A 16,029-nucleotide genomic window follows, 5' to 3' on the forward strand; every position below is an offset into this window, starting at 1 on the left:
AAAAAAAAAGAATTTAAAGACTATGGGCGGAACACATAATTAATTACGGACTCTCATCTATTTTTTGGTAGTTGACAAGGACGCCAGTGATTAGCTGGAACAGCTTATTGGCTATATACTTTGACTTATAGCACAACCTTCCAAATTTCATCCACTAAAGTCAAGTCTCGCGCATATAGTTTCCTTTTTAAACTCTTTAATCTTTTACTTCTTCAAGACTTAAAAGCAATTCACATCATTTTTTCTGATCTTTCCAGAAAGCAAACGTACTAAATTTCCACAATATTGCCCGTCTGCGATAAATCATGGGGCCCTTCATGAGTCTTAATGCTCATATAGGACCTGACGTGAACTAAAATAATGGGAGTAGCTGAGCTCGAGTCACTTAATGCTATTAGTCGCACTGTATTGCATAACTACGCAAATGAATATGTATTTCCAAACCATCAAATTTGACATTCATTTATGTGTATCTTCATAAGATACGACTTTACGGTGAAAAACTCATTCATTTTTTATTTGATTTATTTTTCTTAGAACAAACCGAACACGTTTTTTGTTCACTGGAGCTCAACTTACTCATAGTCTCCCCCCGTACTATAAATCTTTTACATACTAAAACAGTCAAAGACATTTATTCATAACCAAAATGGGTTTCCACTCCAAATCATCAACAAATTTTCATCTTCATTCTTCAATCTTCATATTTCAAATCATCACAGTAATATTACTTCTTCCTACTCCTACAAATTCAATCTCCTTTAACTATCCGGATTTCGCAACAAATGATCCTCGCATAAATTTCCAAGGAGATGCAACTAGGAACAGTAGCTTCATCGAACTCACCAGCGATTCAGCCGGCGCAAGAAAACGCCAATGGGCTGGCCGTGCCACTTACTCAGAAGCTATACAACTTTGGGATAAAACCACAGGAAGGCAGACAGACTTTGATACGCACTTCTCATTCATCATGGATGATGGGAAAAATGAGACTGAAGCTGGTGATGGTTTAACTTTTTTTCTTGCACCTTTCGGGTCTGTACTTCCTCCGGTTTCTTGGGGTGGCGCTCTTGGCTTGTTGACTCGGAACATATCTCAAAAGAATTTGGCAACCAATCAAATTGTTGCTGTTGAGTTTGATAGTTATGAAGACGAGTGGGATCCAAGTTCGGATCATGTTGGTATTAATGTTAACTCGGTAGTATCTGAAGCTACGGCGTTGTTAGCAAAGGGTACTATAAAGAATGGAAGAAAAGCTAATGCTTGGGTAAGTTATAAATCTGCTACCAAAAACTTGAGTGTGCATCTAACTTACGCTGACAATCCTGTTTTCAGCGGACGCTCTACTTTGTATCATGTTGTTGATCTAAGCAAGGTTCTACCGGAGCGGATTACTGTTGGATTTTCAGCAGCCGTAAACTGGTATTCTGAACTTCATCGAGTCCTTTCCTGGCAGTTCAATTCTACTTTGGAATTGACAGAGGTTAGAAAAGATAATAAAACTGGTGAACGAGAAACTGATATTATTAAAGGGAAAGGTAATAATATAACTGCATTGGTGGTCGGTCTTGGTGTTGCTGGCCTGGGTGTTTTAGGATGTGGGTTCGGTTTTTCTTTGTTTATTTGGTGTAAGAAGAGGCGCAGCTCAAGGAAATTTTCAGATGATGCAGCAAATTCCGATGTGTCAATGGACGATGCATTTGAGAAAGGAACAGGACCGAAGAGGTTCTCATATAGCGAACTGGCTAATGCAACAAATAACTTCGACGAAGGAGGAAAACTTGGACAGGGAGGATTTGGTGGAGTTTACAAAGGTTTCTTGAGTGATAAAAGCTTGGATTTCGCCGTCAAGAGGATCTCTAGCGAGTCAAAACAAGGTAAAAAGGAATACCAATCGGAAGTAAAGATCATTAGCCAGTTACGGCATAGAAATCTGGTTCAGCTAATAGGCTGGTGCCATGAAAGAAATGAATTACTTCTTGTATACGAGTTCATGCCATACAGGAGCCTCGATAAGCATTTATTCAAAGGGGAAAATGTTCTCACTTGGGAAGTCAGGTACAATATTGCTCTTGGTTTAGCTTCTGCATTATTATATCTACACGAAGCATGGGAACAATGTGTAGTTCATAGAGATATCAAATCAAGTAATATAATGCTGGATTCAAAATTTAATGCTAAACTCGGCGATTTTGGTTTAGCAAGGTTTGTTGATCATGAGGTAGGTTCTCAAACAACGGTCTTAGCAGGTACCATGGGGTACTTAGCGCCTGAGAGTGTTGCTACGGGTAAATCAAGTAAAGAATCAGATGTTTATGCTTTCGGAATCGTTGCACTTGAGCTTGCTTGTGGGAGAAAGCCGATCGATGCATCCAAGGAACTCTTGCTAGAGTGGGTTTGGAAACTTTATGGCTGCGGAAAGGTCATTGAAGCAGCCGATGATAGATTATGCAAGAATTTCGATGAACAACAAATGGAACAATTGTTGGTTTTGGGGTTATGCTGTGCTCATCCTAATCATACTAATAGACCTTCCATTAGGAAAGCGTTTAGTATTCTTAATTTCGAATCTCATTTACCGGTTCTTCCATCGAAGTTGCCTACTCCAGAGTTTTATGCATCCCCAGTTCATATGTGTAGGATTGATTCGCAAACAGATGGTAGCCAGGGTACTTGCAGTTGCTGCTCCAACACCAATTTGTCTCAGATCACAATGTCTTCTTCTGGTTCAGCTTCAAAATCTCTCCTAAATTCCGGTGAAATCTGATTCGTGATAAGCTCATTTGGTCCTGGATTTAGTGTGTTTGATTGATACTACATTTTTACTTTTTTCTTTCTTTGTTTTTGTATTTTTAAGAAAGTTATTTTGTGTTAATGAGCTGATTACTTATATGTAAGAGTTCTGTGCTTTTTTACTTTCCAGTCTTTCAGTAAACGTATTTCCAGCTCGATTGACACAAAACAAGTGTTCTATTGAACAGTTACAAAAAACAGGACCCTTCTGTTAATACCACTTTGTATTTACAAATGCACTATGCGAAAGAATCAAAGAACACTACTTTTCTTAGCCTCAGGTACACTACTGCACAAAGTCACTACTAGTCGCTTTCTTGCAATCCTCAACGCGTGGACTTGATGGATTTCTTCTCTCACCGAATAACGTCTATGCACTTAGGCCATGAACAGGGTTCTTTGTTGCATGTATACTGACATATTGGCTACTGTACCTGCACCTACACCTATAATAAGGGAAGTTGTTTGGCTGTAATAAGCTTTGTCATATTTGGCATGTGTGTTACATACTTGGGGAGGTCCAATTCATGCCGAATAGTGTATACGGCATAAGTAAATGGCCGATTGCAGATGACAACCGTACTGCACTAAATATGAACGGGTGAAGCAATAATTAATTTCTGAGTTGGGATCTACGACTTGGAGGACCGAATCTGCTTTTACTTAGGTCTTCGAGAGTGGTTGCAACTACTCTTGGAAATAAAAGCAAGATTAATGCTATTTTTCATCTGGTTCTTATTTAAAAACATTACTAGGCCTTGAATCTCCGAGTGAGATTTTCGGTTTCTGTCGATATCCGAGAGAGTCTCTTAATCTTGGCAAGGTAAGATTGTACCGAGAAACTTACTAGGATGGTCGAGGTTTTACTTAGATGCCGTCAAGATCTGGCTTAGATAAGATTTTAAAATTAAGATTTGGTAATAAAGTGTGTATAGTGTATGTTAAACTTACATATGTAAACTGTGGATGTGTATGGTATTAAGTTTATCAGACTATTGATAAACTTGAACATGTACATACACGTACATATTGTCGTAACTAGGTTTCCTAGTCTTCTGTTGTAACTATTATACCTATTCTTTAGCTAGTTACGTTTTCCTTTCTCTATTCTTTAGCTGTAGCTATTTATTTGCTATGTATCTCTATCTGTATTTCACTGTAACCGTATAAATATCACTTAATGAAAACAGACTCAACACAGTTGTGTGAGCAATCCATATACTTCTGTCATTAAAACCTTTATGGTATAGAGCTAGGTTATTTTTTCTCTGCAACCTAACCGTCAACATGACTCTCGAAGATGATCAAACAAACTCTTCCAGTGTTGAAAAAGACACTGTCTTATCTCCTAATAGCCCATACTATGTGCATCTATCCAATAATCCCACTTCTGTTATTTATTCTCCTCTTCTCACAAGTGAAAACTATTGCACCTGGGGTCGAGGGATGATGAAGGCTCTAAGTGCGAAAGGAAAATTGGGTTATATCGATGGAACTATAGAGAAGCCCAAAAACAAAATTAATTTACCTCACTGGATCCGCTGCGATGATCTGGTGGGTAGTTGGGTTTCAAATTCAGTGGATCCAGAGATCCGACCAAGTACCCAGAATTTTCCTTCTGCACGAGAACAATGGCTTGAAATCAAGTCAAGGTTTTCTCATCAAAATGCTTCCAAACTGTATGCAATCAAACAGTCCATTGCAACCCTGAAACAAGATCACTTGAGCGTTGCAATGTATTTTACCAAACTCAAATCACTATGGGATCAGATGGATGCCTTCCGACCTATTGAGCCTTGCATCTGTGGCGCAGGGAAGAATTATGTGGACCGTCACAATCAAGACTGATCGATGGAGTTCTTACAAGGATTGCACGATCGTTTTTCTGCTCTGCGTAGCCAAATACTTCTCATGGAGCCAATGTCGTCCCCTGCTAAGATCTATAATCATGTCAGGCAGGAAGAATCACATGAAGGTATTAACTCCTCTTCTATTACTCATGTTGAATCTGCAACTCTTAAGGTTTCTCGTAATGATCCACGAAACAATACTGGTAACAACAAACGGCAGAGACCCTTTTGTGATCATTGTAATAAACATGGTCATACTAAGACGACCTGTTGGAAGCTGAATGGATATCCTAAGGATTTGTCCAAACCGAGAGATTCAGCACACTTTCCTGTTGCTGCAATGACTGCTCCTGCTGCATCTGCTTCATCTACTCCTGCTGCACCAACTATCAGTGCTGCACAATATGCACGCCTGCTCTCCCTCCTTGATCCAAATCATGTTGGTTCTGCTGCCATTCCATCAGCCAACTTTGCAGGTATTTCTCTATCTGTCTCTCATCATGTATGGATCGTAGACAGTGGTGCTACACACCACATCTGCTCTTCCCTTCCTTATTTTACTTCTTACTCTTTGGTTTCAACACCAATTAGTGTGCAATTACCAGATGGAACTCATACCTCTGTGACTCATATTAGACATGTTAATCTTTCTCATAACCTTAAATTACTCGATGTCTTGTATATACCGAGTTTTAAGTTCAATTTGATCTCTGTCAGTCAACTGACCTCTACAACAAATTGTTGTATCAAATTCTCACAAAACTCATGTGTGTTCCAGGACCTTCACACGAACAAGGTGATTGGATGAGTAAGCAAGTTTCTGGTCTCTACCACTTTACTTTTCATCCAGTTGCTTTATCATTAACTGCGAATAAACCGGTGGATACATGGCACCGTCGTCTAGGCCATCCAAGTGTGGATTGTTTTCGTTTTCTGGCAAGCAAGTTTTCTTTTATTAGTTCTCAGTCAAGTCAGGCATGTGATGTATATCCTAGGGCGAAACAAACTCGTCTTTAGTTTAATAAAAGTGTTTCTTTTACATCTCGTCATTTTCAATTAATTCATGCTGACATTTGGGGACCTTTTGCAACTGAATCTTTCACTGGCGCTAGATATTTTCTTACAATTGTAGATGATTATACTAGATGCACCTGAGTATATCTCATGAAAGTAAAATCTGAAACTTTGAAATTTATCAAATATTTTTTTTAATTTTGTTATTACTCAATTTGGTCTTCCATATCCAGCATTTCTTCTGGTAATCACACATTTCTTATTCCCCAATTACAGACTTTTCGTTCTGATAATGGGTCCGAATTCAAGTCTAAAGAACTACAATTGGTGTTCCAAGAAAATGGTATCTTGCACCAAACTAGTTGTGTTTATACCCCACAACAAAATGGTGTTGTGGAAAGAAAACATCGCCATCTTTTAAATGTTGCTAGATCTCTTAGATTTCAATCTAATCTACTTCTCCGGTTTTGGGGAGAGTGTGTTCTCACTGCAGCTTATTTGATCAACAAGCTCCCAACTCTAGTTCTTTATCATAAAACGCCATATGAGAAATTACTCAATGCTCCACCAGATTATACACATCCGCGTGTCTTCGGATGTTTATGTTTTGCAAGAAATGTAAAGGTCTCACATAAGTTCGACCAACGTGCCAAGCCTGGTATATTTGTTGGCTATCCTCATGGTCAAAAGGGATACAAGGTTTTTGACCTAGAAACAAAGACTATTTATACTTCCCCTGATGTAGTCTTTCATGAAAATAATTTTCCTTTCACTGATTCACCTAATACTATATCTGCACCAACACCTGTGTATCAATCAGAGAATGATTATTTTGACTCTATTTTTTCTACAGAACCCGGTTTCAATCCAAGTACTATGGATTCAATTTCACAATCAATTTGTGAACCTTCTGACACTGCAGAATCTCCAGTTTCTCCAGACTCTTCCGCTGCTCCATCCTCTGTTATCCACGACAGTATACATCATCATGTTCTTCCATTGGATTCTCTCCAGACTACCACTGATCCCGTGGTTCCATCTGCGATTCATTCTCCAGATCAGTCTCTGACACATACTCGTGACTCCAACTCTAATCTGCAATCATCATCTGTTGCAGAACCGGTCACTCAGCAAGCTATTCCAGCACCAGCTTCTCGTCCTTCTCGTGAGCGCAATCCACCTGTCTACTTAGGGGACTATCATTGTTCAGTTGTTAACTGTAAGTATTCTTCTTCTGTCTATCCTCTGAAAGATTATTTATCCTTTGATAAATTCACCCCATCTCATAAGGCTTTTTTGTCTGCTATTCTCCTTAATGAGGAGCCTAGAACTTTCTCTCGGGCTGTTAAATGCCCAAAGTGGCGCGCAACAATGGAAAAGGAAATTTTGGCTTTAGAAGCCAACAACACTTGGATACTGGTGGATTTACCACCTGACAAGACTGCCATTGGTTGTAAATGGGCTTTCAAAATAAAGCTTAATCCTGATGGTTCTATAGAACGTTACAAGGTTCGTCTTTTTTCCAAAGGATACACGCAACAAGAGGGTATCGATTTCTATGATACTTTTGCTCCAGTTGCCAAGCTGGTTACTTTATGTGTTTTGTTGTCTGTTGCAGCTATCAAATGTTGGTCTCTACATCAATTAGACGTCAACAATGCTTTTCTCTAGGGAGATCTCGATGAGGATATCTATATGAATCTGCCTCCCGGTATGGCTCGAAAAGGTGAGTTTAAAGTTCTCAAACTTAAGAAATCTCTTTATGGCTTAAAACAAGCATCTCGCCAATGGTTTTCCAAACTTTCATCAGCTTTGCTAGCTGAGGGTTTTCAAAAATCTCTATGTGATAATTCTCTATTCACATATCATCAAGGAACAACTTCAATATTTGTTCTTGTCTATTTCGATGACATAATTATCACCGGAACAGATGATAACTTCATTAAATCCCTGAAGTTACGTCTTGCTTCTTATTTTTCTATAAAAGATCTTGGTCGATTGCAATATTTTTTAGGAATTGAGGTTTCTCTTTCACCTAAAGGTATTTTTCTCTGTCAAAGAAAATGTGTCTTAGATATTCTTCAGGACTCTGGCCTCACAGGGGCTCGTGTTTCGTCTTTTCCGATGGAACCAAATCTCAAGTTACTACCTACTGATGGTAAGGTTTTAACTGATCCAAGTCAATATCGATGTCTCATTGGGCGTCTTTTATATCTTACCGTTACTCGTCCAGATATTACTTACTCGGTTAATTATTTAAGTCAATTCATGCAAAAATCCCACACAGCTCATCTTGATGCTGCTCATCGGGTTTTACGTTACCTTAAAGGCACAATTGGCCATGGTATTTTTCTATCTTCATCTAGTTCGCTATCTTGTCACTACAGGTGACAGTCATATTTCTTGGAAATCCAAGAAACAACCTACCGTGACTCGTTCTTCCGCTGAAGCAGAATATAGAGTTTTAGCTAATCTCACTGCCGAACTACAATAGTTGTGGTATCTCTTTAGTGACATGCGCATTTCATGTCCTCTTCCTATCTAGATTTCTTGTGATAGTCAAGCTGCAATTCATATTGCTCAGAATCCGGGTTTTCATGAACAGACTAAACATATTGAAATAGATTGTTATTTCGTTCGAGAGAAGTTACTCAGTGGGTTGATTTTACCACAACATCTTCAGTCTTCCAATCAACTTGCTGATGTTTTTATAAAGCCACTAGGAGCTCCACAGTTTGGCCGTCTGGTTAGCAAGTTGGGCGTTCGTTCTGGATCTACCGCTCCAACTTGGGGGTATTAAGTTTATCAGACAATTGATAAACTTGAACATGTACATACACGTACATATTGTTGTAACTAGTTAGTATTATACCTATTCTTTAGCTAGTTAGTTTTTCCTTTCTCTATTCTTTAGCTGTAGCTATTTATTTGCTATGTATCTCTATCTGTATTTCACTGCAACCGTATAAATATCACTTAATGAAAACAGACTCAACACAGTTGTGTGAGCAATCCATATACTTCTGTCATTAAAACCTTTATATGGTGCTTGTCACGTAGTATAAAATTTGGAAACAAGATTTCGTGATTTCACCGACGATCTCCTAGAAACAAAACAGCGATGATACACACACCCAAGCAATCTCCCGTGATCTGCACCGCGAAGAGATCTAAGGGCTATTAGGGCAGCCCCGCTGGAGAATTGCAGGGAGTGGGATTAAGGGTGGGATCCAGAAGTTTTTTTCCTCTCATACGGTGTCCGTGTCCCGTTACACCAATCATTTCTGGAAACAAAATTGTTTTGTTGTCTTAACACATGAGATCAAGTTATACGTGTGTACAAGACACCGATCTTTTGACCTAAGTGCCTCTAAAAACGTTTCTCGTACATATGATTCGTATTTTTAAAATCTATTTCTAGAATCCAGATGGTATAACACTTTCAAAGATTTTTAAGTAATTTGCATCGACTTTCTTTTTAGGTTTTTATAGTAACACACATCTTAAGTTGTCTTCCTAGTAATGCTCTCCTACACAACAAATTCATTGGTCCGTCAAGATTCTTAATGCTCTCAAACAGTTTCAACTTGAACTAACATAATGGAGAGTAGGTCGAGTCAGTTATAGTTGGACTTCCATGACTGCAAAACTTACAATAGGAAAGCCTAAAGTGAGAAGTGGACTTATGCCAATGCGTAGTAGTAGGTGCATTTTTCGTTCATACTACCTTGTTCACGTCATTTTATTTAGTACTATAAAGTTGGAGAACATCACCACCTAAGTCAGTTTGGAAATCCAAAGTTGATATGCCACTTCCTTAAATCATGTTCACTTTCTCTAACCTCCCCTCTCAAGAAAAATCATAAATTAAGATTCATCAGTCCCACTATGCCTGACCTTAATCTTTTTTTAACCGATATCAAACTCGTTATAGTTGACTCAATAATACAACCATCTGAACAGGTTCATATTCCGACAAGACAATCTCTTATACACTTACCAAACGCGGTTTGTGACCCTTCTTGAAATAAAATAGTAGTAATCAACTTAATCTTCAGTCTTTATGCAAACTATAAATCTTTTACGCACTCCGAATACATTCATTCCTAACCAAAATGGGTTTCTACTGCAACTAATTAACACATTCTCGTCTTCATTCTTCAATCTTCTTCTTCTTTCAAATCATTACATTAATCTTAAGTTTTTCTAGGACTACTAGTTCAACCTCCTTTAATTTCACAGACTTCCAACCAAATGATCCTCGCATAAATTTCCAAGGAGAATCAACCAGGAGAAGCGGCTTTATTGAATTCAACAGCCGTCGCATAATTGCTGGACGTGCTGTTTACTCAGAAGCTATACAACTTTGGGATGCAACCACTGGAAGGCAGACAGACTTTGATACACACTTCTCATTCATCATTGATGGGCGTAATCAGACCATTTCTGGTGATGGTTTCACTTTTTTCCTTGCACCTTTCGGGTCTAAACTTCCACCAGATTCTTGGGGTGGAGCTCTTGGCTTATTGACTCGGAACATATCCGAAAAGAATTTGGAGACAAGTCACATTGTTGCGGTTGAGTTCGACCGTTACGAAAACTCGTTTGATCCAAGTTCAGATCATGTTGGCATCAATGTTAACTCGGTAGTATCTGAGGCTACATTGCCATTAGTAAATGGTACGATACGGGATGGAAGAAAAGCTAATTCTTGGGTAACTTATAATTCGACAACTAAAAATCTAAGTGTTTATCTTACTTATGATGAAAATCCTGTTTTCATTTCAAGGTTCTACCGGAGCGAATTACTGTTGGATTTTCTGCGGCCACAGGCCAGTTCAGTGAAATTCATAAAGTCCTTTCCTGGCAATTCAATTCCACTTTAGAGTTCATCGAGGTAAGAAAAGATAATAAAACGGGAATACTAATCAAAACATACCAACATAAATTAGGGAAAATTAGGGGGAGACCCAAAAAAAATAATATTCACATTGTACCCATAATTAATTTTGGGTACCGTGATACCCATAATTATTTTCGTGACACTCATAATTATATGAAATTATTGAAAATGTCTGCATGATGGATTATGCATCCGTATAACGGGTTATGCATCAGGGGTATAATTGATAATACAACTTGGATATAACATGTCTAAAAATCCGCGCCTTGGAATTTTATAAATTTTATATCGTTGGAAATATTTTTAAGAGAGCTACGCAACGAGTACAAACAAGAATATCAAATTTTTGTTTTTCACGAAAAAATCGGAGGTGATCATAATTTTAGGCAAAATTTTCGAAAACTTGATACATAACTATTATGCAGCCACCGAAAAAGATGTATAACACATTCTGCAGACGCATAACGAATTATGCAACCATTTTCTTCACTGCATAACAAATTATGCATTTGGATAACAAAGTTATGCATCTATAACAAGTTATGTAACCATTGTTTTGGTTGATTTTAGTGCGTACGTTAAAAAATTGATGCATAATGCAGTATGCATCCATATTTACGGATGCATATATCAGGTTATGCATCTATTTTCTCGATGCATAAAAGATTGTGCAACAATTTTCTCGATGCATAATGCAATATGCAGTCATATTTTCGGATGCATAATCTGTTATGCATCCATTTTCACGACTGCATAACATGTTATGTAGATATTATTGTAGGTGCATGACAAGTTATGCATCCTTATTTTTTGTTGGTTTCAATACTAAGAAAAAAGTAGTTGTATAACGTGTTATGCAACCGTTTTCTGGACTGTACTATGCGGGAAAAAAAGCTGCAGAACGTGTTATGCAACCAATTTCGAGAATACATAATAAGTTATGCAACAAATTTTATAGATGCATAACCTGTTATGCATCACTACTCACACCTCCATTTTCTTTTAAATGCACGTCACATGCACACGAAACCCATTTGCACTTCCGTCTCCCCGCTGCGGCATCCTTTTAGCTCCATTTTCTTTTAAATGCATAACCCATTGAAACCAACATCAACACCACCATTCCTAACTCACTTCACTGATCCATTCATCAATCCATTTTTTCATAGCTCAATCATCACAACAACCACCATTCCAAATGCACGACTTTATAACATGTTATACTGTCATAACAGCATCTCCATACATTATCTCGGCCACAGCTGGTTGCACCTCCATGTTGTTGAAAACACAAACACCAGATCCCATTTAATCACATATAACACCATCTAGTAGAGAGCTGCTGCCATGAACATCTACAAGAGTTGCTTCTGTAATCCCCATCTTTCTTATCAATTTTAAGGACACCAATCAACACGATAATCATCATCTCCATTAACAGAAACCATTCTATTTATTTCTCCTACCTAATCTTCTAAATTCAAATTCCAGCAACCAAGGCACAGAACCACGAAGTCCTCACTATCACAAGAAAAGCTACCAATAAACTCAATCTTGGATTACAGATAAAACCCCCAAATGGATCACAACAAACTTATATAGTTCGCGGTCACAGCCACCACAAGAAACCATGACTACAATACTAGTTTACTACAGCTATTCTGCGACTCCAATAATCACTCAAAACATCACTGCTTGCCTTCAATCGACCAACGCAAATTGAATCCAAACCCAACAGTCTGTTGCTCCTTCATTTAATTTCAAAACCCACAAAATTCAATTGATGTTGTTGTTGTAATCTTCAACTTTAGTTCATACCAAATCAAAAATAAGTTGTCTCGTCTTCATTCTCATCTCCCCGCTTCTCTCATTAACTGAACTTGAGTTCGATCCGACACCAAACCAAATCATCACCAGCTGCTGATTAACCCAACAACACCAATTCAGCCTTTCACCATTACCAATTGCAATTTTCTTCACAAGTCCAAACCCATCAATTACTAAAGCATCACCAGTTATACCAGATCCGACAGCAGCTTCTTTATTTTCTGGGCTGATGTTAAATCGACTATGTTAAATCGACTATGAACTATTTTTATTTTGGCGATGTAGTTTGTTTTGATCCTACCTATAGTACAAACAGGTACGACATGCCATTTGTTCCGATTGTGGGAGTCAATCATCATTATCAAACTGTATTGTTTGGTGGTGCTTTGCTTTATTCTGAAAGCGAGGAATCATTTGAATGGGTAATAAAAACATGGATGAGAGCGATGTACGGTAAAACACCAAAAGTTATTATTACAGATCAAGAATCGGCTATTGGAGGTGCTATTGCACGTGTTCTGCCAGGTACGCGACATAGATTTTGTTTATGGCATATATGTAGAAATGCTATGAAAAATTTGTCTAATGTGAACAAAGAATTCGTTAAGGAATTCAACACCTGCTTATATGGATATGAAACGGTTGAACAATTTGAGCTAGGTTGTGTCACAATGCTTAAAAATCATAATTTGGAAATAAAAAAATGGTTATCAACATTATACAACAAATGTGAACACTGGGCATTAGTTTATACGCGTGATGTATTTTGTGCAGATACGTATACAACACAGCGAAGTGAGAGTATTAACTCTTATTTTGATGGATTTTTGAGAAGAGATATGTCATTGTGTGAATTTGTTCGACATTATCTAAGAACGGTAGTAGCAAGAAGAGAGGCAAAAAATAATATGGATTATGACACAATATATATATGCCCAGTTCTGAGATTTTGTATGTGTATTGAAAAAGATGCAGCTTTAGTGTACACAAAGACAGTTTTTACTAAATTCCAAAAACAATTAACTGAATGTTTTTCTTATTCTCATGAAAGAGTGGGGAATAGTGGAACAATATTCACTTATCATGTATTTATAATTGGATTTGCGCATAAATTCCGAACAGTGATTTTCGACTCTTTTACTAAAGGTGGTCAGAGCAGTTGTCTACAATACGAGTTTGTTGGTTATTTATGCAGGCACATCTTAAAGGTTTCCATAGTTGAGAATGTTCAAAATCTTCCAACTCAACATTTTTTGAAACGGTGGACCAAATATGCTAAATTTGGACCAGTGGTGTTTGACCAAAGTGAAGAAATCGTAGTTGATTGTCAGGATATGATTACAGTTAGATATAGTAAACTCTGTCAAGATGCGATCAATATTGCAGTTAAAGGTTCGACATCAACTACACTATATAATGTGGCAGTACAAGTTTTACAGAAAGCTTTACAGGAAATTGAGGAAACTATAAAATCCACTCAACAAGTAATTCAAGATGGACAATCTGATGTTACACGGTATTGGAATATTACAAGACATCCAGAAACTGTAGAAAACCAGCCAGATTTGTGAAGTTCATTGAAAGAACCTCCAATTGTAAAGCGTAAAGGCAAACCTGGTAGAAGGAATTCATGGGTTTACAAACTTAATAGGGATCGGAAGGACAAGGAAAAAAAGAGAAAAACAAGACCAAAAGATTCAACAAGGTACTTTAATAAATTAAGTTATTAAACTTAGTAATCAATATGTAATGTAACTCATTTTTTGTGTATGCAGGTTGCCGGCATAAACATCAGTTGAATTGGATGCCAACTCTCAAGACAAACAACTGAAAAAAGCAAAAAAATCAGTTGGATTAGATAATGCTAACTCTCAAGATAAGAAACCCAAGAAAAGAAAAATATGTATGTGCATTAGTTCAATCGTTTGTTATAGTCTACCAATACCAATCTCTATTTATTCTTATACCTACTAATTTATAGTTATACATATTTCAGGGTCAAACATGAGAAGTTTCATCGAAATAAGTTGTCATCAACCTGAAACTATAAGTATTGGGTATATTCTTGTATATTTGCATATATTCACTTACTTGTCTTAAGAAGATATTCACCTCTTTTAGAATATCTTTAGAATATTGTTGTAACCCTAACTCCTTTATATAGGAGTCTTTATTATCAATGAAAACACAATTGAATCATCTTTCTCGTTTTGTTCTTTAAGTTATCTCGTCTTGTCTTAGGTTATAGAAACCTTCATGGTATCGTGAGTCCGGTAACAATGTCTAGTATTTTAACTTCAACTTCCTCTTCACCAAACAACCAGTCCTCTATATATACTCTCGCTTCTAATGATGGACCAGGAACTATCATCACACATGTAGTTCTCAAAGGATCAAACTATGAAGAATGGGCTAAAGGGTTTCGTATTTCTTTGGGTGCGAAACGCAAGCTGGGTTTCATTAACGGTAAACTCTCGAAACCTTCTGATGATTCTTCCGACCTGGATGACTGGTGGACTATAAACTACATGATCGTTGCCTGGATTTTTAACACCATTGATCCAGTTCTTCGCTCCTCAATTTCTTATCGTGACACCGCCTTTGATTTATGGGAAGATATCAGTCTTCGTTTTTCTCTTGGGAATGGAATAAAAAATTTTCAGCTTAAATCTGATGTCGCCGGTTGCAAACAAAAAGATGGAGAGTCTATCCAAGACTATTATGGGAGGTTGAAGAAACTCTGGGATGACATCAATGACTTTGATGCCTTACCTTCGTGTAAGTGCTTCGGTTGTACCTGTGATCTTAATCTCACCCTACGTACTCGACGTAACAATGATCAGGTACGCGAATTTTTAATGGGTCTTATACCCTATTATGCTAATGTTCGTTCTAGTATTTTGGGCACCGAACCACTTCCGTCTCTGCACACTGTGTATTCTCGTCTCATTCAAGAGGAAGAGGTTCGATCTTATACTCAGCCGAAGGAGGATATCGTTTCTCCAATGGCTTTTCTTGCTCACGGCAATAAGCCACAAGGATCCAAATCAGGAGCTGTCAAAACTCCGTTGAAGTGCACCTATTGTGGTCATAATGGACATCTTGAGGATCGATGTTGGGAGAAGCATGGGTATCCAGATGGTCGCCAGCCCAGACGTCCACCTGCTGCTTATCTCAAAACCGAGTCACCAGTTCAACGTACTCAACCAGCAGCTAAGGCAAACGCTGTCGTTGGTGAGATGCCAACTACAAATCATGTTCGTCTCTCTGGTAAGCGTGGTGAAATCTGGATTGTTGACACAGGAGCCTCCAATCATGTTTGTTGTGATGACACTGTGTTTGCATCTTGTGATACTATTAGTCCTCTTCAGGTTGGCCTTCCTAATGGTGTCAGCATACAAGCAACCAAAATTGGCATTGTGCAGTTAAATGATTTTCTTATATTGCACAATGTGCTGTTTGTTCCTCAATTCACATGCAATCTTCTCTCAGTTTCTCAATTGTTATCTTCATCCCTTGCTACTCATGCACAGAAGAATAATATAAGTGTTCAATTCACTAACTCTGAATGTGTTATACAGGACCATACTTTGAGGACGAGGATTGGTATGGGTAAGCTCATGGATGGGCTGTATTGCTTGA

The 16,029-nt window shown here is 37.9% G+C and overlaps 2 protein-coding genes across 2 annotated transcripts; both read left to right on the forward strand.

Moving 5' to 3' along the window:
* Window positions 1–629: 629 nt before the first annotated feature.
* On the forward strand, window positions 630–2,915 carry LOC113328567 (L-type lectin-domain containing receptor kinase IX.1-like). The gene has a single exon (XM_026575647.1). It carries the CDS (start codon window positions 650–652, stop codon window positions 2,765–2,767), a length of 2,118 nt encoding a protein of 705 aa, XP_026431432.1. The 5' UTR covers window positions 630–649; the 3' UTR covers window positions 2,768–2,915.
* A 9,795-nt stretch (window positions 2,916–12,710) lies between these two features.
* Window positions 12,711–13,958, forward strand: LOC113328526 (protein FAR1-RELATED SEQUENCE 5-like). The gene has a single exon (XM_026575608.1). The coding sequence runs from the start codon at window positions 12,711–12,713 to the stop codon at window positions 13,956–13,958; it is 1,248 nt and encodes a 415-aa protein (XP_026431393.1).
* Window positions 13,959–16,029: the final 2,071 nt, after the last annotated feature.

This window comes from Papaver somniferum, unplaced genomic scaffold (assembly GCF_003573695.1).
Source record: "Papaver somniferum cultivar HN1 unplaced genomic scaffold, ASM357369v1 unplaced-scaffold_11, whole genome shotgun sequence".
NCBI lineage: Eukaryota > Viridiplantae > Streptophyta > Magnoliopsida > Ranunculales > Papaveraceae > Papaver > Papaver somniferum.

Excerpts from the sequence above, each read along its gene's own strand:
- LOC113328567 (XM_026575647.1), top strand. The coding sequence starts at position 650 with ATGGGTTTCCACTCCAAATCATCAACAAATTTTCATCTTCATTCTTCA.
- LOC113328526 (XM_026575608.1), top strand. The coding sequence starts at position 12,711 with ATGCCATTTGTTCCGATTGTGGGAGTCAATCATCATTATCAAACTGTA.